The sequence below is a fragment of the Ambystoma mexicanum genome, chromosome 1p, assembly GCF_040938575.1.
Source record: "Ambystoma mexicanum isolate Mex_15411 chromosome 1p, UKY_AmexF1_1, whole genome shotgun sequence".
NCBI classification, from domain to species: domain Eukaryota; kingdom Metazoa; phylum Chordata; class Amphibia; order Caudata; family Ambystomatidae; genus Ambystoma; species Ambystoma mexicanum.
In genome coordinates this window covers 665,777,370-665,802,052 of record NC_090921.1, presented here as the reverse complement: position 1 = coordinate 665,802,052, position 24,683 = coordinate 665,777,370, and the positions used below count along the sequence as shown (strand labels likewise).

Sequence of the window (24,683 nt, the reverse complement as noted above, 5' to 3'; positions counted from 1 at the left end):
ACCTCTAGCAGTCATCTAAACCATTTGTTGCTGGCTTTGTCTTGCAAGTGTTACGTCGTTTGTGTATTCCGGTTCATACATGAGCCCCTGAACACTGGCCATGATGGGTAATAAAACCAGAAATAAAGAACAGTAGAAAAAACAAAAAAGGCCAACTATATTTATAATGAAAGTTAATTTAGCAATGTGCTTTAAGAAAAGAAAGAGAAGTGTTTTTTGAAAATGTGATGAAGTACATCATGTATTAAAAGACATACTTAAGTTAAAAACAATGAAAAAGAGACAATGGAGCAAATAAGATATCAATAGAGACATTATTGCATGATACACCATTCCACAAGATATTTTCAGCTTGATTTACAAAGTGGTTTTCAATGGGGGTTTCCTTTTGAAAACTCTTCTGCAAATCAGGCCCATTATATTAATTGGAAACTCATTTAGAATAGCCCAATAGTGGAAATACCTTGTTATGTTGTAGGCGATGATGGAGTTAGTAGCTGTATACAAAACAAAGTATGAATATCGAAGTCCAGAAATAAATTGAGTGAACACCAAGCAAGGAAAATCAATAATATTTTCATGGAGAAAGGCCCTGTTGATATTTATTAAATGCAGAGGCGTCTTGAGCAGTTCCGAGACAGGTGACTGCATTGTGTACACAGGATGTTAATTGGCCAATACAATTGAAGGGCTACAAGTAACAGAAAGTAATGCATACCTCTCGCCTTTTGGGGGTGTCACCTGCCATGCAAGCAGCTTTCTCACTCACCAAGCTCCTTACACAACCATATAAATCAATGGACTTTCACCCGCCAAATACAAAAACTGTTGTTTTCACCCGCCCAGGGGCCACGGAAGATTGAGAGCTAAGGTAATGTGATTTGATGGGCAAGGTCGGCCTGAGGCATGAGCAGTCTGTGCCATCGCCTCGGGTCCCGCACTCTTGGGGACCCTGCAGCCACAGTGAGTACACAAAGTAATACAAATTCATTTTAAAGGGGGCTGAGCTGCTTCCAGGCACAGGGCTCTTTTTGGTGCCTGTCTTAGTGAGGGTGTGCTGTCCGCTCACAACCCACCGTGGCTCTCTTCTAGAGATAAATATCGCCCACCGCCCATCAGTCTCTTTATGGCCTCACATTTATTGTCGATCACGCTCTTTGTTTTAACAGAACGTTTAAAGCACCAGCTCTTTATATGCAATGGTCCATTTAGGAACTATTGTTTTGGACAAGTCAATCAAAAAGGGTCTTTAATTCTGAAAGCACATACAAAAAACGAGTTTGCTGCCCAAATCAGTATTCTTTGAAGACTATTAAAATATGTCAACAAAAAATGTGTAAACTATGTTCCTAGTTTTCATGTGTTTGCTTTTTTTTGTGCCAGTTGTGTTTCTTTTTTTGTATAATGTCACGTTTCGCTTGCATCATGTGAGGCATGCCTTTGCCAAACTATGTAAAATACCCAGGTTACCTTTTCACATCATATTTTGTTATGAGTTTTCAACCCTTGAAAGAAAGCCTACAAGCCATCTTTTCCAACCATTTGCTGAACTGGATTTCTAGTCTTCAAGATGGGGAAAATAACGCAACAATTGTACTCTCTCCGTTTAACATATTTTTATAAGAATTGCTATATTTCTGGAGTACTTTAATGATGATTTGTGTACTTTCAAAGTCCTCCTTATAAAACAGAGTATTATTGAAAGCCAAATGTGGGGGTGAGGTGGGAAAAAGGGTCAGTGGGAAATTTGGTTGTGATGATTTACCAAGTCCATGCTTGTCGGAAGAGAGGTTGCTGGACTGGAGAAGTTGTTCTCTCTATTCCTGTGCTGATTTTTAGGATACATGTGGGTTGACAGCATCTGCCAGGCCCGGCTGAAGAAGTGCAGGCCCATTTCAACATGATGGTTGCCCCCTGCATGCCTCTTTAGAACAGAAAACAGTCTGGGGCACCTGTGGGGAACATACATTATAATGGAGACAAATAAAGCCAGGGGTTTGTAGAGGAGGAGCCAAGTACCCCCCTCTCACCCATACTGCCTATATGTTGTAAGACCGGATGCGAAAACGGTGTGGTACCAGTGATAATAACGATACCTAGGAGAACCCTCTAGGCAAGGTTCCCATTGAGAAAAACGTACTTGCATACAAGAAGATATGATGGCTGTTTGAATGAAATCCCGGAAGAAGCAGAGAAAATGAATGGTCAAGACGAATGGTGACGTCACACAGAGCTGAGCTGACGTGCCTAGAAATGATGCAGAGACTAGAGAATGCAGATATTGTAGAAGGCATCAAGAAAGTATCAAGGATAAGTGACATCTTGGGATCAAGGTGAAGAAGCGTATGCCATAAAATGGATTTAGCTATCAAGTCAGTTTACACGTGTACAGATGTAAAGAAACAAAAGCAGACGAAGTATTCTTGAGGCTAGCTTTATAGTGAATAGATTGAGGCATGCGCCAATATATACATGTATGCATAAAGAGTAAAAGATGGATGTTTCCACTATGTGTCATAGCAGAGTTGGACTAAAAACGAAAGGCCTAATTCTCAGTGTTTCGCAGTAAGAAAAGATATGAATTATAAGTGACTCTCGAAAAAGCGAGGCGGGATGACCCATGAAACCAAGCCAAGAAGCCAGGGTCTTATCAGGCTGAATTCAACTAGCATTGGATACAAATCGTGGGAAAGAACAAAATTCCTGTTCAAAAGACACGAACAAACAAGGAAGACGTCAGATGTCTATTAAAAAATAGTGTTTTAAAGACAGTGAAAGCTTAAAGGCATGGTCTCTAGTAACGTTGAAGGATGAAGTTGGACTACGCATGAGGTCAGAGCGTGCCTTCACTCCCCTGAATTCTCCAGAGCTAAGAACACTTCCAAGGACGAGTTCAAAGTCTTAATTGCCAGCAGACCACTGAGTGATGATGGATTGATATGCTAATTGGTGGGAAGCTCTGTTTAAGACGAGCTCACCAGCACCTGGCGGTCCAATCTGCATGCTGCTAGACGTAGGTGGAAAAGTACTGACGAAGGTTAGAGTGCCATCCAATTGTAAGGGACCGTGTAATTAAGGGTCCTATAGTTTGTGTAGCCAATGGTGTCGTTCATACTGGCCATTTTGAAGGGAGGGCTTAGTTGTCCCACCTGATGTTAAGAAACCTATCACTTTTCCTCACTGTCCCATACTAGTATAGGACATATATTTAGATGTTAATTAAGAGCCTATCACAGTTGCCACTAGGTTTTTGTAGTTTGCTACGTAGGACAACATTGGTAGTGACGTGGGTCGTCAATGATGACAAATTTGGCCATAAAAGTTGTTTTTTGTGAAACTCGTTGAGTAAGAGGATTGAGCGAATTTGCTGATGTTCGTTGTACTCCCTGTTTTATATCATTGACAATAAATCTTTTTTGCCAACTACCTGAGTTGTTTTGATTATTGCTGTTTGGGTAACGTCTGCAACCCCACCTATCTCCAGGGTAATTACTACTCATCTTAAAGGGCTGAGGTTATTCAAGTCAGGTAAATAGCTGCCAATTATCTTGAGACAGCCAACCAGCAGAAAGCTGAAACACTAAATGCCCTCTGATTATCATTTTGTCTTTTAACACTGGTTCCACCAATGTATATCTACTTCCAGATGACCTGAAGGTCTCCAACAAATGAAGCTTGTAACGCGAGCACTGCAAAGCGCTCAGTTAAAGCCCCAGATTTAAAATAATATAGAAAGGAATCCATTGCCGTATATAAGACTGCTGATTGGCAACATAGGATCAGTGGGGGCCCACCTGAGGCTCGAGACGCCTTTCATTTCAAAGTATGGAAAGGTGCCAACCCCATACATGCCAACCCTCCCGATTTAGGAAATAACTTTAGCCCCAATGCATTTCTATGGGGAAATATGCATCTCCCGATTTCCCTGTGGAAATCTCCCTCTCCGGTGCATCTGAATGTTGGCATGTATGCGACCCGTCCCTGGCATGTCTACTTTTTTCAAAGTGCATACATCACACCATTGGGTATTTTTAAGCCTGGCATGCCAAAAAAACAAGTGCCTTAGAATAGGACACCTGGAGAGGTCTTTAATCCCTCTTGTGTTATAACATCACCCACCAGAATCTTATTTACTTTATAGTTCATTTAAATCGCGCTTAATACCATCGAGTGGTTTCTAAGCGCGGGATGGGGATTCGAAGGTGCCGCGTGGTCTTGTTTCCAAGACAAACGCGTTGGCCCCGAGCTGTCCTTCCTCTCCAGATGCTGTAATGTGAATCCAAGTTGCAATATTTTGCGATGTAAACGTCCGCCATCTCATCTCCTGGCCCCTTGTCGGGGGTCATGCCAGCAGATGCCATGAAGTAAGATATAGGAGAAATATCCTTTCCTCAGTAACGTGACAGACTCCCACGACAGCTGCGCCAATTCCTTCCTGGATATTGAAGCCGTGTTGTCATCATCGAAAATCCGCCCCTAACCCCTCGTACGTCCTTCAACAAAGGCGAACTCCGCCCAGTCGGAAGTCACTTACGTTTAGAATACGTAAAAACGTCTTGCGTAAACAGAGGTGATAAAAACTGAGCCTGCGTAAGTTGCCCGTGCCAGTCTCAGCAAGTGTAGTTAGAGCGAACGCTTTTTGAGTCGCCGCCATGTTGACCCGCAGCTGCCTTCTTAACGGACCGAAGAGGAGTGCCGTGCTGCAGCTGAACGTGTGCTGCGCAGGGGGCCGCCTCCCTCTCGGGGAAACCGACAGTGGCTGCAGCGACGGTTACAATTCCGACTCCTCGCCGAGTCCCTGCAGTCCGTCTTTGGAGACCACGCGCTTTGTGACCCCAGAAACCACGCCAATTCCCCAAGGCCCCCTGTACACCCGCACACGGACCCTGATCCGGGACTACTTCAACGAGTACGCAAATGGAACCAGGGCCAAAGCAGCGACCGACCCAGCCCTTAGCACCCTTCGTAGGGTAGGAGGGTCCGTAATGGACAAGCATCAATTGGCTTTCGATGGTGAGAACTGGGGAGATAGCCGAGGACGGGGGAGCATGGCTGAAAAGAAAGGGGCGGGTGGTGCAGAGAAGCCTTGTCAAAAGGGCTAAACACGGCTTCAAAGAGGCCGACGGAGGGTGGTTTTCACGGGTTTAAGACCTGGGCTAATTTACTGTGGCGGTGAACCTAGTTTTTAAGGCCTGGTTTAATGCGGGGGAACTTTACAACGTATTATATATAGGGCATACTGCGCCCTCGCCGCCTAGTCTCTAGGCGGAGACTTTAATTTCCACCGCCTGGCCTCGTCACTGCCCCCTTTTGGGCTCTTTATGTATCGCATTGAGTACCGTGGAAACCTCGGGCACTCGTTTGATTGCCGAGAACAGTTCCGTTTCAACGATGACTGAGCCCACAGAGCCACGCCTGTACCGCTCTTCCTCGGATTCCCGGGGCAACTAAGCAGTGGTATACTTGGGCCACGTACAGGTTGCCTGGCTCTACCCCGTGATCGCTTGTGCTGTGTACCATGTCTCGTCCAGGGCCGTTGCCAATGCCCCCGTGAGATTCACTTAAGTGTTACTGTGCTTCTGAGCGATCTACGATGTGAATCGTATTTTGGTGTATGTGGCTCTATCGTGCAGAAATGGTGAAGGCAAAACTATAGAATGATTGCATTTGTTTAAGATCCGGCTGAGAAGCTCGCTACAAACCTTCAGCTCTGGGGCTGTTTTAGTATATTTTGGAAGTCTTTTGTTGTGCTTCTATGACTTACGTTGAGTTTAATGTTGAGTTCCAGGCTGCCATTTCCTCGCTGACAGCAGATATTTTGATTTTTTGATTTTTTTTTTCCACCAATGCTTTCAGCATTTCGTGTACCCTTGTATTTCTATCTCTAAATTGTCTTCGTTGGTGACAAGACCCCTCATATCGGTGTGTAATGGTGACATGGATGGTTTGACGGGTTCTTTAGTGCATTTAGGCTGGTATTCCGGCAATGCTATAATCTGAGGCCTTCCTCTTCCTAATATGCTTTGCCATTGTCCCTTTGATTGGGTCAAGGGGCGGCTTGTGTTAACGATGTAAAACCGGTGTTACTCCTTTCCATGTAGAGCACCGTTTGTTGTGAGCATATGGGTCTCTAGAGCCACCCACAGTGAATTAATCATAGGTTTGGCGTGCGTCCCCTCAAGTTGTCCTTCTGCTGTTGGTGAAATGTGATCTAGTGATAGGTTCTGTGCCATTGTTTCTTGGTAGTTCCTCATTCACTGTCATTCTGCAGAAACTGGTCTGCTATATTGCTCAGTACCTCCCGAACCCAGGTTGGCAGAGGGCCAGAGTGAGCTGTGGTGTCTGCAAAGCTGTGCACAGTGTATTTATTATATATTGACCTGTGTTGGATGCTGTCAAAAACAACTTTCTGATTCTGTCATTGACTTCCATATTTTGTAAGAGAACTCATCCCACAGTTGAAAGTGTGCACTTCATGCTAACCGTTGGCTAGCGATATTTGACTCTTGGCTAGTATGAAATGGTGTGTTGTGTGCTTATATAATCCATATGTCTAGTGACTTTTATGGCTTTCTAGTACCTTGCAACTTAAATTTTGGATCCATGGAAATAAAGGGGCAAGGGTTGAATAGATTACATTTACCATGCTATGATAGGTTATTTATAACGTGCTTAATAACCAGAGGTTTCTAGGCGCGGACCCAGGGATTGAACCTGTGTTGCTCCATGTTGTCTGTCTTCCAAGGCGGCGAGCACGTTACCTCTGAGCTATTCCCCCCCCCCCCAGACAAATAGTCCAAAAAAGGTGCCATTGGAGTGTCTTTTCATTGTGCCTCGTATCCAAGCAATTATTTTTTCCCCAAAATCGTGAGGGGCATATGAAGGTAAAACAAACTTGTGGTATTTCAGGATTCGAAATTGCTGCCAGTTATTTAGCGCCTGCTTCTAACCTGGCAGAACATGGTGTGCTTGAAACCAACGAGGCTTTCTGGGTCATCTAGTGCTTTGCAAACATGACAATGTTAGTAACAAAGAATTGGGACACAGTTAAACATAGTGGATCATCCGCAATGTCCAAAGTGTAACTGTATTTCATGTTGATGTTAGATTTGTAGTTGGCTGTGTACTCGTTCCTGGATCCCCAGTGTTGGCTCCTGCTTACTGTGATGCTGGTTTTAGCTCCCGTTTATCAAACCTTAATTTTAATATCAGACCGTTTTTTTAGTGCATTAAATGGCTACTGTGAGCAGTAGGTCCTCATTTTGAAAAGCATATGCTTAAATATTTATCCGATCATATGATCAAACTATTTTCTTTTATAGCAGATGGCATTGCAGCCCTGCATCACACCTCCCTGCCCCCCAACTAATCAGTATAGTGCTGGCGTTTTGCTTGGACTGGATACGTTAATCAAAGGTGGCTTAAACAGGTTATCTTAGTGATGTAAAACTGAAATGGAAGATTGGGAAGGTGAATGTCTCACTGCCGTTCTGGCTGCTGGACTACATTATGGAGTGGCATTATCACAATCTGTTCACTGCCCATCTCTCAATGTCTCATGTGATCTCAGTTAATGGAATAGCATAGGCCTGCATTTATATCAGTTTAATGTGGAACAAAAATGTTTCGGGAGTGTTTTAATTTAGATTGTGAAAAAAATTGTCCAGTGCCTTGTTGCTGCCCCGTGTTATTTTAGCTCTTCATCGGGGTATGTCCTACCAAGGTTAGTACGTTTACAAATGGTTGCTTAACCCGAAATTCCTTTATCCAATAACCAATTGTTTAGGTCTTTGGTCACCCCAAAGACCTACTTCAGTGTTGCATCTTTGATAGATGACACCATGTGTGTTCTGGCTTTTGCCGAATGCCACAATGCTCTTGCTTCAATTTTGGAGTGCATTTTATTTGCATGTTTGATCAGTCTTGAACTGCCATTAAGATAATGAATTGGGATAAATATCAATTTCGTCTTAGTTGTGAAAGACTACTAACCTCAACCCTCTGGGTATCCTGTGATATTTGTCTATTTCTCACAATTCTTTTTAATGGATCTTTCTAATCTCAAACTTCTGACTTGGTGTTTATGTAGTTGAATTTCTGTTCCTAAATGTCTTGTGCTTCCCATTGGTAAAAATAGAACTTGTACATTTTATCTGATCATTTTAAGAGGTACCTTAGCAGTGATCCTAAACTTTTAACACGAAGATTGGGAAGGCAAATGGCTCACCCCCAGACGTTACTGCATGATATTATGACGTTTGAGGATTATTTGATGGTAGTGGAGAAAAGCAACAAAAACTTATTACGGTGCCAATTGACATATTTTCATTGGGTACTTCCGTTTTTGCTTTCGTCCCATGTGATTCTTACCCATGGGTCTGCTGCGTTGTTATGCCACATCTTTTTGTTGATAACGGGCTTACATTTCCCCTGCTTAATAGTTACTTATAAACGGAACAAACGTATTCCCATGAGTTAAATCCGACTTGACAGCACTACGCAATAGTTCCAAAAGCTGTAGTTGCATAGGAAGTTTTCAGTGTGTGTACTTGGGCACTTAACTGATATAATAATTGAAACACAAGGATTTTGCCACTTTTAATTTCCCAAGGGACTAAACATATTGTGAGAGGTAACCAGGTCTGTCTGAAATTTATTTGTTTTGATACATTTGAGGGGGTTGTAACACTTTAGTTTAGCCATGTACAGCTTGTGTGCCTTCAGTACAGTTAACCTCCTATTTACATTTTATTTCTCCACAGGTATGCTGCGAAAACTTAACATAACAGGCCCAGCAGACCTAAAACCAGTGATGTCCGTTTCATCTCATGTTTTTGATGATGGAGTAACAAACTGGGGTAGAATTGTCACACTTATTAGCTTCGGTGCATTTGTCTCCAAACACCTCAAAGCCAGACATCTGGAGAGCAGCATTGATACCCTTGCAGAAAGCTTCACCGAATTTCTAATGACTAGCAAACGAGATTGGATAGTTGACCACAATGAATGGGTGAGTTTGTTCACTTCAAAACGGAAGCCTTTGTCCAAGTAACTCCTTTCTAAGATAAATAATTATCACGTCCTTTTCATGTCTGATTCCTCTGACAGTAATTTATGTGGAAACTCCCCAAGCTCCAACCCCCACCCCCCGTTTTACATATTTGACATTGCGGACTCAATAGTTAACCTTACAACTTGGGGGTGGGATCTGTCCTGGCTGTCGCTAGTCACCCAGCCTGGCATGAAACTTTATTGGTTCTTCGTTGCATTAATGTATACTGTTTTTTCTAGGATGGGTTTGTGGAGTTCTTTCATGTCGACGATGTGGAAGGCGGTATCCGAAATGTCCTCATGACGTTAGCAGGTGTTGCTGGCGTGGGCGCAGGCTTGGCTTTCATGATAAGATGAAGCATCTTGACTGAAGACATTTCCCCCCAACTATTTCATAACTTGTTTGGGGGAACCCATTGCTCGAACACTGTGGCGTGAAATCGCCTAAAAAGGGAACCAGCGCTTGTGCACTCTACACAATATTGAGAAAGGTTAGGCCCAGCAAAGGGAGAACATGCCAACCAAGTTCTTCTGTGGCCACAGGAAGGTAGCCAATGGAAAGAAATGTAAGGTGCACGCTTCTATTCCCAGGGACAATGGAGCTATTGTATATTGAGTCATGAAAGTTGGATCGTCTGTTCCCACAAGAACCATTGAGAGACTTTGTACCCTTAACATAAATATATATTTTTTAAAAAAACCTTTGTGTTCCTTGGTATCTGTTTACCTGGGTTGGGGTGAGGGAGGATGCAAGTCCTGCCATTTCATGCAAGCAGAATTGAGTTTGGGCGCAAGTATGTCTTGAACGTTCACTATTTTGGACTGTTTTTTTGTGACAGCAAATGTAATATATATTTTTGTATTAAAAACTTAAACCGCAGACCTTGGAGGCATTTTTTTGCAATGCGTTTGTTATCCAGCTGTCTGCTTATGTTCACATTCGATTCGAGAGCTATTCCCTGTTTTGAGGCTGCATACACATGCTTGAATGGTGTTATATTCAAAGAACATTCCAGTTTCCACTTTTGTCATATAAAAATTGTCAGAAGTTTGACCAGTAAGAATATTTTGAAGAGACAAACCACCTTTGTCAAAGGCTTGCTGTACCTTCTGGGCTGAGATACTACTTGTAAGGGGGTGAGAAGGTTGGCTCATTACTTGACTAGGCGTTGGCATCACATGTTGTAATGGATTGTGGACCTTCATTGGTGCATTTTGCACCCCTGGTCTATACGTGTGTTGCGTTTTTTCTTGTTTGGGGAGTGGGTGCCCAAAGGATGTTGGTAAGGTTTATTTTTCTGTATTGGAACGACGGTTACTCTTCATTGAAAATCTGTTCAATCACTGGGTGTTAGACATGCATCAAGTATAACCACTTGCCTAGTCCTGCCACTCTGGTAGCTGACAGTCACTAACTTTATTGAGACATATATAATTAGCTTATGATCCCAAAGCAAGGGCGGACAGCCACGGTTGGCTGGCTAAATTCAATTGGGCCGTTACCATTAATTCAGATGGGAACAAATCCAAGGATCTTCGTTTCTAGATCAGTTCACTGTCTTGCTCTGTTACTGGCGACAGATTGCTTTTGATCAGTTATCCACCAATATGTAAACTGACTGTTGCCAAACCTGGCTACACTAAACCTTTTTTTTTTTTTTTTAACGAAACCTATTGCTCTGTAAGTTCAACTGAGCTGTGAATAGGCAATACAACATTTTGCCTTGTTCTGTGAAGTTTGTTAATTTACTGACCCTGCCCACCCATCTCCCACCTGTGGACAACTGCATCATGGTAACCATTTCACTCTGGCGGCAACCTGAATCTCCCGTACTTGCAGTTAATATGTTCACTCTGTTATGGATCATTGCCCTGCACCACTTGCAGTTGGATGAAGTCCAAGCATGATGATCATGTTGGAAATCCCTGGTACTCCAGTAGGGATGTGAGCTGGCGCATAAGCGGCCCAAACAGAAGCACACGTACAAAAATAAAATGATTCTCAATGTTCATATAAAAATACAGAACTTAGTAAGCTCAAAATGCAGTTTGGAATGCAGGCTTTAGAACAATGGGACACTGGGTTTGAAGATCAGGGCTGCCAGATAATTTCCTGCAGCCAGATGTTCCAGTCAATGTTATTGGGTAATCAGCAGGGCCTTAAATTGTGCTCTTTTAACTAACTTTGGCGTTGATGAAATTAGCATTCAGGGGGCAGTTGAGGTCCAAGTAAATCCAGTCCCCTTGCAGCAGTTAAGACTATGAAGGTTGTCTAAACCGGTGTTGCAGCAATTTCGGGGATGCAGGGAGAACATGGGTCCTTATTCTTTGGTTGCTGGGAACCTTGTGGGGCCTGGAAGGGGAGGGCACAAGTAGCGTTTTGTCTACTCCAGTGAGCAGGTCCCTGCGTACTAGCGGTCTTGGCTTCAATAGGCCTTGGGAAGGCGTCTTCCTTAGACGTTTTGGTCTCCCTCTTTGGCAGAGGATTTTGGAGCGGACTATACTCCCAACCAGGTAGCAGATTAATCCTCATTCAGTGTCCAAAAATGGGTTAAGTGGCTGGTCTCCACAGCCCTATTATGTATAATAAATGCCTCGGCAGATTGGACAATTCTAAGCCTTCTGTGAAGGGCCAAGCAAGCCATGCTGTAACAAGTGCTGTCTTCAGGATGTTTTGTAAGTCCTCTTCTGGGCTTATCTAGCTCTGCACACTTCTGACTACACTAATGTGCACCTTGGTGGTAGTTGTCAATTGTACTGCCAGGGCTGCCTTTGAAGCATTGGTTCCTGGCCAACACCTGGAGCGACTGGTTTCCTTGTGACATTCCTCATTTGAGGCATCGAAAGGAGTGTTTTCTGGGTTGCCCTACCCTCTAATGCTTGTATGGAGTGATCTGAGCCCAGACAACTGAATGCACCTATGACACTATCGGGAAGGAGCCACTGTCCAAGCAGTGTATAAAATAACACAACTTTTTGCTTTTCTAATTGTATAGGCCCCTAACTCTTAACATGGCATGCTCTTATTTAGTTATTAATCTGCCACCAGGCCCTGGGACCACACAATCCTGTAATGTAAGTTAGCAGTGTTCATGGACCCCTGTCTTTAGTAATTGTTTCCAGCAGATGGTTTACTTTCAGTAGACTGTTAGGCAGATATATTTTGGGCTCCTTCTGTCCAATTTTTGGAGCAGATACTGCCCGGTTTACATTTCGGAGCCCTCTGCCACACCAACGTCCTTTTATCAGCACCATAATATCTCATCAAGTTTAGAATGTTACACAGCAGCTGTAGTACTCGATTTGATGGTCTCGCAGAATTGCTTTCTCAGACGAAGCAGACTTCCTTTATCTGCCAGTTTTCTTTATTTTAATTTGTCTTGGTGCAGACCTCTGTTCCATGAACACTTGATGGTCCTTTTGCAAAATCGCCCAATTTTTCGGGCCCCTTCACTCTTGATTCACCCCCACCACCCCACTTAACCTCATCCCAATTAGAAGTGATTTACTATTCAGGCTTATAGTCCCATTTGGATCTATCCGAAAAGCTAGTTTGAACATTTGCAACGCCGACCTAGTCACATTTTGAAACTAGCTTTTGGGAATCTTCATTTGGCACCCCCAAAGCCCACAATGCTGATCTAGGGGTGTGGGAGACATCCCCGTTCACCTAGTTTTGGCATTTTGGGATTGGTTATTTTGCTGCACTACTGTCTCCTATTTGGTATGGTTGTTGGCAGATATGAGCCTGCAACATTAATTTCCATAAACAAGCACATGCTTTTCTGAGGCTGATTGCATCCATCCTTCTAAAATGAAGGGCTTTGAAGTATCCAATATATTGGGGCATTACTCGTCCCTTCCTTTTTCGGATGGAGTGTTCACTGTGCCCTACTAACAGTAGGTGATCTCCCTTGAGATGCAACAGATCCTTGGAAACAGTAACCAGGAGTTTCTGAAACGAGTATAAATGACAAGTAGCCATTGGAGAATGTTTGATTTGCGATCCACCCTGCCCTTGCAGAAAAGTTACACTTGGTCTATGCGTGTGTTAATCCGGTAAAATGCATGGGGATAAAATGAGGAAAACTTCAGTAAAAGGGTACTTCTAGGTAGTTCAAAGACTTGATAACACACCTGATATATTTGTCCCCTTTTTGTCTTCAGCATTTATTTTAGTTTTGGACAGATCTATTTATACTGTTACATCAGTCCATGTGAAGTTGCAGTGTCAATGTTGGGCTAGAGTATTAACCTGGTGGTTCCTATTTGGTCCATGCTCCCTCTTCTATGACAGTGAAGAAATGAGACCTCCTGCTGTTGGTTACCGTCCTGTCTAGGTTCTTGAGTTGTAGTTTGAAAGGGACACCTTGTGGAATAATAGCATTCTCTTATTCCATGCCTGTAATTCTTTTTTTTAATTTTTTTAAAAAACATTTTTTTGCACTCCCTTCAGTTGGAAAAGTGTTCCCTCAGCGCTTTCTCATTGCCCATGTTGAAATGGTGTCTCAAAAAAATCAGGATCCTCTCACTTATGTTGAGAGCACAAGTGCGGAGGCCTATGAGCCCAGTTCTGAAATTTTGCCTTTGCAAGATTCATGTACGTTGAATATTCTGGCTCCTAGCGGCTCTCCAGACATGCGCCCTTGATCTTTCATGTTTTCTGTTATGGTCTTGGTTAAAGTTCCCCTGAAAGTTGTCAGTTCATCCATCAGAAAGCCTTTCAGGCCATTCTTGAGTTAAATCAGTGAAGCATTCAACGGTCAATGCTGTGTTGATATTTAAGCAATATGCCCCTTCTGGCGCGGGCATTACTAAGGTAATGCCCCAGGGTTCCATAGTTATAGGCCCCAGCATAGTAAGGTCCTTAACGAAGGCCCCCGGCATTACCTGACTCAGCAATGTCCCCGCAGCGAGGGGCATATTGCTATTAGTACCCCAGGCTGCAACATCTGTGACCGGTGCACTAAAAGCATTTTTTTTCTGTCCTGAAACGCTGCAGGGTTTTTAAACAGAAAAAAAACGCCCAAGAAAATGGGCACCAGGAAAGGGAAAACATTAACATTCAGTTTTCACTTTCCATGACGGCCTTCAAGAGCATACACGCTGGGAACATATGTTTTCCTAGTGAGTCTGCTCCCAAAGACGACAGACGAAGGTAAGTGGGGTTAGGGGAGCAGGGTATGGGAAGCAAGACGCACCAGAATCCCTGGCCATGGGCGGATGCAATGGTAGCCTCCAGCTGGAAGCTGCCTGCTGTGGACAAAGGAGGCAGCAGGTAAGTGGGGTAGGGAGGTGGGAGGAAAGGGGAAGAAAGAAAAACCCTTGCCTGAGTCCCCGGCGGTGGGGCTGGAGGCAGCTTCTCAGCCGTGGGGTGGTTCGGAGCGTGGATGGCCCTTCTTCGAACCACATTAGCTGAGGGGCTGCCATGCCCCCCGCTGTGGACAAAGCAGGTGGAATCCCAGCCGAGAATCGAAGGGTTCTGGATTAGGTAATGATCAGAATGCATGTTGCATTCTGCTGGACTCTCGCCGGGTACTAATCTGGGTTAATTTATCCTTGGTTTCCATTGAAGTGTGTGTGCTAACACCCAACCATTTTGTAATGTTCCCGCCATTACCATATTTTGCTTTCGGCATGAAGGGCCCAGGCCCAACTGATGCCTTGAATCCTATCCATGGGTGTTCAGACTAATTCACCTAGGATAGATGATTCATGTGCAGCATGTCCTGTCAGCCCGCTGTCTCCAATGGGTGTCCGAGTGCACGTTCTTGTTTTGAGTTTGGTTAAGGAGCACTTTGAATGGGCATCCCACCGACTCCCAAATTACCCAGGAATTACCACATTCCCTGAAATCTGGTGTTTCGCATATATATGTAGCCTCCCGTCTTCACTGGATGTCTCCTATGGACAACTAATAATGGTGCACAAGACTCAGTCTGTGGCGTGTCCTTGGACGGGGACATCCTAGCCAACCCCCATCAAGGCTTGCATGGACTTCACTCTGCTGGGGTGACGGTAGTGGTGTTGGGGGCTCCAGAACAGTGGTGGTGATCCCAACTGACATGGCAGACGTCAACTGTTTGGTTTCCATATCCCGGGAGCAGTCCCCGATTGTCACGTGCATGAGGGCTTTACTGTGTTGTGGGCGTGCCCCAGTGGGGGCTGTCTGCCTGCTATCTGGACCTCTTGGCCAAAACGATTTGGCAGGCAGCGAGCCTGCAGCTCCACACCCAGTCCTTGCACACCTTTTGAGCTGAGGGTTAAGCCACCATGCACCAGCAGTGTTGTCTGCTGCCCCCACCCCCTCTTCCTTATAGCCTCTCCACTTTCTGAGCTGTCTGTTCTAAGGCATAAGAGCCACAGCCTGGGTGCTGTTTTGCTGTGGGGGGTGGTCTTATTCCAGTTGCCATTGCAGACCCCATTTCACTTGTGCAGCTAGACTCTCCTGCCTATTGCCCTCCTATCTGTAGTGGGAGACTTTCGTGACTGCAAATGGGGGTGGAGCAGCTGCAGGCTGACTGGGGGCGGTGCTAGACATGCTTAAACTTTCTTGTAGATGCTCACGGGCAGTGTTTTGATGTCACGAGAACCTGCCCAAAGCCAAGTGCAACTCCTGGTACGACTCTGACCTAGTCACCCTAAAACGCAAGTGTAGGATGGCTGAGAGGAAATGGCGTGTTTCATGTACATCCTCTGACAAACTGGCCTGCTGCAAAGGCAAAACTGGCTCTGTCCTAACCAAGAAGAGTGCATATCCAAGCCTGCGTCTCTGCGGCATCGAACAACTCAGCTGAACTCTTTAAAATCTGCAAGGAACTGGCCAATCCTGCCAGTCTCTACATCTCCTGTCCCATACCAGGCCTTTTGTACGGCACTGACTTCTCACTTCATCGCAACAACTGGAGACATTCTGTCCCCTCTCCTCCTCCCTCCCCCCACTCCCTGCTCTTCCTCTGGCCTTTCTGCAGCCACCTCTCCTCCCTCCTTCTCTGCCTTCCCCTGTTCTCCGCAGACGAGGCTTCTAGACCAGTCCGATCTATGAAAACTGGTTCACCCCTGTTCCTCAATCCATCGAACAGATCGACTCCCCGGCTCCTACCCTGGCTGATTTCTGCAATCACTCCTTTGCCACTGGAGTCTTCCCATCCCCCCTGAAGCACTCCCTTGAGCACCCCTTCTTAAACCCTCGGCCGAGCCCTTCCTGCCCGGCTAACTATCGCCATCACTCCCTTCCTGGGCAAGCTCCTGGAGAAACTGGCCATCTCCCAGCTTAATCTCCGTTGGTTGTCTTCACGACAATCAGTCTGGCTTCAGAGCTGCCAGCATGGAAACTGCTCTCCTAAACATTCGTGAAGACCTGCTCTCCAACCTTGACTCAACACCCCTTGTGTCCTCATCCTGCTTGATCTCTCTTCTGTCTTCACTGTCAACCATGCCATCCTGCTCAACCGTATCCGTGATAACCTGGGTATCACTGGTCAGGCTCTGGTGTGGCTGACTTCTTTCCACTCCGACCGACCCTCCCAGGTCCAACTTGGGTCTTTCCTCTGCTATCTTTTTCTCTACCTGTGGTATCCCCCAGGGGTCTAACCTCTCTCCCTGGCTCTTCAGCCAATACCTGGCACTCCAGGCCCACCGCATCGCTGCTCTCTGCCCCAACTTCCAGTGCTATGCGGATGACACCCAGCTAATCTTCTTTGCCGCCTCCTCTACTAACCTCATATCTGTCTGTTATCCAGGAGTGGTGTGCTGCCAATGAACTCTGCCTTAATGCCAGTCTGACTGAGATTCTCCTCATTGGCACACCCGCTTCCTCCTTTACTGTAGCTCTTGGCCCTCTTCTGCTCCCATCTGCAAGGCTGAAAACCTCGGGGTAATCTTAGACTCCGCACTCTCTCCTCACTTCCACATCTCTAAGTCACACTACCAGCTGCACCTCCTGAAGAGGTATTCGTCCTTTTCTCTCCTAGTCCCAGAAGCTCACCGTCTTCAGAGCTCTGGTTCTCTCTAGGCTGGACTATTGCAACAGCCTCTTTCTAAATCTGCCTGCTTCTAATCTCCGCCCTCTGCAACTTATCCAGAACAGGACTGCGAGATTAGTCCTTGGCCTCAAACCAAGGGATCGTATCTCTCAGGACTGAAATTGCTGCACTGGCTCCCAGTGGCCGCGAGTATTAAGTTCTAAACCCTCTGCATTGTCCACAAGGCCTTCTGGGGCAATGCCTTCAACTTTCTCTTCTAAATACCTTCCTTCCCGAGCTCTTCGCTAATCTTCCTCAAACTCCCTCAGGGCCAGTCGCTTCTCCAAGCAATGAGTTGGCGGTAGAGCTTTTTTTTTCGGCTGGGGCCTCCTCCTGGAACAACCTCCCTGCCCCCTGAAACTTGGAGAATCATCTTCGGTTCCGGAAGCACCTCAAACTTTCTCTTTGCTTCTGCTTTTTCTTCTCTACCTTGTTGACTTTCTTACTGAAACTGCACTGGTTACCAGGCCACCCTCTGATCGTGGGCCCACGTCCCCTCCCCTGCCAGTCGCACCCCTGCACTGCCTTCCTGGCAACCCCCGCACTTGGACTGTTTTCTGTGTCCCTACAGTCCCACTACAGGCACTTGACACCTGATGTCTGCACTTACCCATGCACTTGCCACCTGCTGGCTGTACTTTGACTTTTTTTTTTCTCTTATCCCATATACTGCACTGTTCTCTCCCTTCCCCCCGCACTCTACTCCTCTCCCTGTCCCATGCACTTGCGCGATCTGAATGACACCTGGCCTAGTAGGATTGTTGTCGGTCTTCCCTCTGTTCCCCCTCCCTTGCCTCGTCGCGCCTTGTCTGATTATGTGCGACTATGCCTTAAGGTGCCTGTTGGTATTCTTGGCACTGCGTTCAGATCTATCTGAAGGGGTTCTGTCCTGCAGGTGCAGATGGAACTTTCCCATAGTCCAACCTTGAAAGCATGGTCTCTCTACACTGTAGCCTGGCAGGGTCTGGGGAAAAAAGGAACAGTAAGCACTAGTCACCAAATTTAAGGGCTAGATTTTGAACACAACATACTGGAGAGGGTTCGCTCAATGGCTGGTTCATTGCCTCATCAGGGCCAGCTCTGAATAGTGCCAATCATCTGAGTTGATCTTAAACTATTAGTTGGCTATCCCACTCCAGCCCATGGACCATCTGAGTTTAGCCAAGCTTGTTGAGTAAGTGAGTTGGGAGGAGCACTGCAGTCATGTGATGGGCACAATATGATTTAGCTACCTTCTTGACTTTTTAGTGCACCGAAAAGTACTAAAGACCCAGTTCAAAGTCAGATCCTGTAATGCTTAGTGCAAGCATGTAACTCGGCCACTGACCCCGCTCAGTAGCTGCCTTGTAGTTAAGCAGCATGGCAGTATAACGCAAGGTGTATTCCCAATAGACGGATGGGGCCCAAGTTCTAGCAGCCAGTACCCGCCTTTAACCTTGGGCAGACCTCATCCTAAATTATATAATTGTGCTCCCAGAACCTGGTATTTATTACATTTGTCTAGTTATGACATAGTGGTCGTAGGTAATCTGAAATCCTACTGGCCAAAACAACTGGCGACCATTTTGCCAGCTTGGTTTCCAGTGACCTTCCTGTCATGGTTGCCTGTGCGTTCATTGTCTGGGATTTTCACCCCAAAAAAAGCCTATTTGTGGTCTGTACCAGCAAGTGTTACCTGGGAAAGGTTCTCATTGTGTAGAATGACAGGAACAGCCCCGGGGGGCAGAGGAACATCCAATGCTTCAGTGGACAGGCTCTGCCATGCCAAAGGAAATCACACATGGGTGGTATTTAACATACTTTGAAGAGGTTTCGGAATGTTGACACGAAGGCTCGTAATCCAAGACTATGCTTCAGAGCCTAATTATGAAATTATGAGAATGCCTGGACGACGCATAACCAAGATAGGCAGGTCCACTTGGAAGCAATAATGGCAAAAGATCTAGGAGCAGTAAGGAGGGAGCGAGTGGGAAGGCTCTAATGAAGTTAATACTAGGGATTGGATTTGGCTGCCCCACCCTTTACCAATGCCCCAGAAGGGCAGGAAAGCGGTTTTACCATTTAGCCTTTGTTCTTTAAACACAAGAGGGTTTTATCACTTGGTTGGACAGGGGGGTTCTTGTGGGGAACTTTATAAATATGACTTTGTAATTTTATAAGACACCTTCCTGTCGCAAAAAGTGATGGCTATACAATCTGCCAACAAAGGGCAGTTTGTCAGTCTGCAGGGCGTCCGTAAGGAGGGCTTTTGATTGGATTAAGAGCAAATATATTTAATATCTAGCTATTGTCGGTGATTTGCGGCAAGGGGTATTGTCTGTATAACTATGAGGTAGGAGCGTTTTCACTGCCTTCCTATAGATGTATAATCTAACTATGGATAACATAACCAAATGGTATTGCTTAACCACATAGATGACACTGATGTGGTGGTAAGGTTCGGCCTGACAGCCTTTGCATAATAGCAGGAGATTTTAATGCAAATTGCCTCAACCCATTGAAATACAAGGAATTCATGTTCTCCAGCATTGGATCTTTCATGGATTCACATGCTTAGAATATTCCCGGTCGTCAGGCTGGGAATCCCCGGTACATTATATAGACCCTTTCCCGTAGGAAAACTTTTTCGACGCTTATGCGTCCTATCCACCTTGTTTTGTATCATGCGTGCCCGCAACGTCAGGACGTCATGATATAAATACAGGACCCGCCCCCGCGCTCCCTCAGATTTCAACCGTCTTTCAAAGTAGTGGGATCCTCGTGTTTACTACTAGTGAAAACTAGGTTGTTTTTTTTTTTTTTCTGTTTCGCTTCGGCGAAGTTCAAATTCTGGAGAATTATGTCTGGAAAAGCGTTATTTCGCCCATGTGCAACATGTGGCCTCAAAAAAGTTTATGAAGGAGACGGCCACATGGACTGTATCTACTGTCTCCACACGGCGGATACATGTGAGATATGCCAGGGTTTCTCCCAAAAAACCCTTAAGGACCGTAAAAGAAGGCTGGTCGACTGGCTTAATGACGGAGCGGGTGCCTACCCGGCTTCGGAAGTTGGCTCCACGGCCTCCAGGAGCAAGTCGGAGCCTCCATCAAAAAAGGTGCGGCCAGCGGAAATTCGCACTGAGGACAAGCATAAGGGGAAACATGCTGGATCTTCCTCGTCACATAAAAAGCCCTCCTCCTCATCATCTAAGACGGAGAGGCTAGCGCTGTCAAAATCCTCCTCAGGGGACCGTCCCAGGTCTTCCATGAGTTGAGATGCTTCAGCCGGGAAGTCGGCATCGAAATCGACGACGAAGTCTAAGGGCTCGACGATGACGACGTGCTTGTCGACCTCGGTGTCATTGACGATGCCCATTACCGTTCAGGCAGCAGCGGTTGGGATTCCTTCGTCGACGGAGACTCAGTCTATGGCTTGGCTGCCAGAGGTCTATGACCCGATCCCCCCGGAGGTCTTACTGCAGCCAGACACGGCCTGCTCGGCGGAAGGAGAAGGTTACACGGTTCTGCAGCCATTGGATTTAGGCTTACGGCCTTCCACGTCGACGACGATGAGTGCGAGCGGGGGTATGGTACCTATATCATCCACGTTACTGACCCCACAGACGGTTTTGTCTCTGGATGTGCTTAATACTCTTCAGAAGCTCCTGCAACGGCTGGATACGCAGTTCCCTCAACCTGGGACGTCATCGTCACTTTTTTCGGTACCTTCCGTCGACGAGCAAACATGTACGGCTCGCTCGACGACTAAACACCCATCGGCTCCCCAGGTGGTTAGAGATCGTCCTCGAGCTCAGGAGGAGGGTGAGTTGTCGGAGTCCGACTCTATACTGGGTGACTCTGGTTCAGACATCTCCCTGTCACCGTCGAGGGACCCAACATGGAATTCGGATGTAGAGTTAGTCTACGAGGAGCCAGACACAGCCATCTCCCCCGGATGATGTGGGAGCCTTCCATGCAATGATGGGAAAAGCTTGTTCCGAATTCGGCTTGATTCCTGAGGAGCAGAAGAAAGACTGTTTCCTTTTTGACCACATGGGTCAAAGGAGAAAATCGGTATTTGCCATCCCAATCCTGGACCACGTGTGGCAAGAAGGTCTCAAGACGATGCGCCATCCGTTCTCGGAGCCAGCCATAAAAGGACGGATCGAGAAAAAGTTTAAAGCTCCGGAGTCCACTCCAAAATGTCTAACATAGCCTCTGTCTGACTCGGTGGTGTCAGCGGCAGCGGCTAGGAAGGCCAGGGTACAGCAAAAATGTTCAACGCCACCGGAAAGCGAGGCTAGGAGGCAGGACGCCTTTGGAAAAAAGGTGCTCTCGGTCGGAGCGACGACAGTAAGAGCAGCCAATTCCTTAGCGATCGTGTCACTATATGATAGAGAAATGTGGCACAAACTAGCCCCTATCCTAGAACACCTGCCAGACGAACACCGGAAAGCAGCTATGTTACTGGTGCGGGATGGTGAAGAGGCCTCCAACCACGCTATTAATATTGCAGTTGACCTAGCAGAGTCTGGCTTCAAACAAATCAACCACAGAGTAGTGCTTCGACAAGCGTGGCTCAAATGTACTACTTTCCGTCCTGAAGTCCAGTACAAAGTCCTTGACATGCCATGCGAAGGGGAACACCTGTTTGGCGAAAAGGTTGATGAAGCGCTGAAAGGGATGAAAGAAGACACAGATACTGCTAGGTCCCTCGGCGCCCTTCAAACGGGTAGAAACTTTCGCTCTTTTCGCCCCTTCAGGGGTGCTTCTGGAAACTCCCGCTTTGGAGCCTCGAGGGACCGTGGATTTAACAGACCCTCGTACTCTTCACAAGGGTTCAGACGAGCATCCCAGTCGGCACGTAGAAGCAGGGACTATCAAGCCTCCAGGCGGCGAGGCTCGGGTCCGTCGTCAACGAAGAACAAGCAAACCAGCAACCAATGACGGCCTTCGGAACGTCCTGGGGGGTCGAGTCTCTCATCACTTCGACCGATGGAAATGCATCACCACAGATCGATGGGTTCTAGACACGATTCGCATGGGTCATGCGCTACAATTCAAAGACAAGCCTCCGCGTCTTCCTCCTTTATTCTCGACACAGCCCCACCTCCGAATCCTACGACAAGAGGCGGCGCTTATGTTGCGAAAAGGGGCGGTAGAGAGAGTTCCTGTGGCACAGGAAGGACAAGGAGTTTATTCCAGCTTCTTCGTAGTCAAGAAGCCAAACGGCAAATGGAGGCCCATTCTCGACCTGAGGGTACTCAACAAGTGGCTAAAGAGCCTAAAATTCAAAATGCTAAAGCTCCAAGAGGTTATCAGGTCGTTGCAACCCATGGATTATCTATCATCACTAGACCTTCAAGATGCTTATTTTCACATCCCAATACGCCCACGACACAGGAGATATTTAAGGTTCGTCGTCGGGAGAAAGCATTTTCAGTTCAAGGTCCTCCCATTCGGGCTCAAGTCCTCCCCCAGGACGTTCACCAAGTGCTTGGCCCCTATAGCGGCCCATTTAAGAAAGGATGGTCACCATGTCTATCCATATCTAGACGACTGGCTGGTCAGAGGTTCGTCCAAGGAACAAACACGAGACAGTCTAAGGGCCACAATGTCCCTCTTACAGGAACTGGGCTTCACAATAAACTTCAACAAGTCCTCCGTAGAGCCTTCGAGGACCTTGGTCTTTCTAGGAGCGGAGTTTCATACACACACAAGCCTGGTGAGACCATCCAGCGAAAGAATTCAGAAACTTCAAAGCAAGGCGTCGGAATGGAGAGGCGGTACCAAGGTTTCAGTGCGCAAGTACATGTCCCTGCTAGGGACCATGTCGTCCTGCATTCCGTTGATAAGCAACTGCCGTCTGTTTATGAGACCTTGCCAGGAATTTCTAGCGGACCGTTGGGCGCAGAGCCGAGGTCGCTGGTCCGACAGACTGGTCGTCGACGAACAACTAGTTCAAGCACTCTGCTGGTGGAGAGTGTCTACTCATCTAACAAAAGGAATGCCTCTACTGGAACCAGAGTTCCAAAAGACGGTGGTGACGGATGCATCGCTAAGCGGATGGGGAGCTCATCTGGATACGTTACAGGCACAAGGCCAGTGGTCGTTGCAGGAGTCCTCCCTGCATATCAACCTGCTAGAACTGAGAGCAGTGCGATGGGCTCTGAAATCTTTTCTTCCTCAACTGAGGGACTCGGTGGTGCGTGTCATGACGGACAACACCACTACGATGTTCTACTTGAGGAAACAAGGAGGGACACGTTCCAGGTCCCTATCGGCGGAGGCGCAGAAAATCTGGCATTGGGCCCTACAACACAACATGCAAATCTTAGCGTTCCACCTACCAGGCGTGAGAAACGTGGAAGGCGATGCCCTCAGCAGAGAAATGAACGAAGTTCACGAATGGGTGCTGAACGACCAACAACTACAACAAGTATTCAAGAAATGGGGACACCCTTCCATAAACTTGTTTGCGACGAAGAACAACAGGAAATGCCATCAGTACGCAAGCAGATGGCCTCAGCAGGGCTCACTGGGGGATGCGTTCTCCTTCCCATGGACTAACAAATTCCTGTACGCATTCCCTCCATTTCCCCTTGTACGGAGGACGTTGCAATGGATCCTCAGGTACCCATGTCGGGTAATTCTAGTGGCCCCGTACTGGGTCAGACAGGTGTGGTTTTCAGGCCTGCTACACTTAGCGGTGGCGGAACCGATGAGATTTCAGAAGACCCCCGACCTTCTGTCTCGACAGGAGGGTGTCATCTGGCATCACGACCCGGACAGCCTCAAGTTGACGGCCTGGCTCCTGACTTCGCCGAATTTGGTCGGCTAATGATTCCGGAGGACTGTCGGCGTATCCTGCAAGCGGCAAGAGCACCTTCCACAAACGCCTCATACACGTACAAATGGAGAAGTTTCTGTCAATGGTGTGAGGATCAACCAGGTTTGGCCCCGCAATCGATTAAGCCGGAACAGCTCCTTCCATACTTGCTGTTCTTAGCTCAAAAGGGCCTGTCGGTATCGTCAATAAAAGTACACCTAGCAGCCATTTCCAGGTTTACTCGTCAACGGCATTCGGCACCATTGTTCAGCGACCGCCTGATTAAGCACTTCCTTAAAGGCCTCTTTCGGAGTTTCCCTCCAGAGAAGAAATTTCCGCCAGAGTGGAGCCTCAATCTGGTCTTAACGTCTCTTATGAAGCCTCCTTTTGAGCCAATGTCATCATCGTCTCTAAAGTTTTTGTCGTGGAAATTGGCCTTCCTGGTGGCCATCACTTCAGCCCGACGTATTTCAGAAATTCAGGCTCTAATGGTAGACCCACCATACTTACGATTTTTCAAGAACAAGGTAGTCCTAGCCACTAACCCGCAGTTCATACCAAAAGCTCCTTCGGTGTTCCATAAACACTCCTCTATTGTGTTGCCTACGTTTTTTCCGGAGCCATGCTCGGGAGCGGAGCGCATGCTACACACATTGGATGTAAAAAGGGCTCTCAAGTTCTATCTTCATCGTACGCAACCGTTCAGAGAAACGAGACAGCTGTTCGTGGCCTATGGTTTGGGGGCTAAAGGAAAAGCCATTTCGAAGCAAGGACTGTCAAGATGGGTGTCATCTACCA

At 46.6% G+C, this 24,683-nt stretch overlaps 1 protein-coding gene across 1 annotated transcript; it reads left to right on the top strand.

The window, feature by feature from the left end:
• Positions 1-4,580: 4,580 nt before the first annotated feature.
• MCL1 (MCL1 apoptosis regulator, BCL2 family member) lies at positions 4,581-9,931 on the top strand. The gene is made up of 3 exons (XM_069649733.1): positions 4,581-5,013; positions 8,763-9,010; positions 9,292-9,931. Exons 1-3 carry the CDS (start codon positions 4,653-4,655, stop codon positions 9,406-9,408), a joined length of 726 nt encoding a protein of 241 aa, XP_069505834.1. The 5' UTR covers positions 4,581-4,652; the 3' UTR covers positions 9,409-9,931.
• Positions 9,932-24,683: the final 14,752 nt, after the last annotated feature.

Excerpts from the sequence above, each read along its gene's own strand:
- MCL1 (XM_069649733.1), top strand. The coding sequence starts at position 4,653 with ATGTTGACCCGCAGCTGCCTTCTTAACGGACCGAAGAGGAGTGCCGTG. Across the intron at positions 5,014-8,762 it reads GCATCAATTGGCTTTCGATG|GTATGCTGCGAAAACTTAAC; the intron begins GTGAGAACTGGG and ends ATTTCTCCACAG. Across the intron at positions 9,011-9,291 it reads TAGTTGACCACAATGAATGG|GATGGGTTTGTGGAGTTCTT; the intron begins GTGAGTTTGTTC and ends TGTTTTTTCTAG.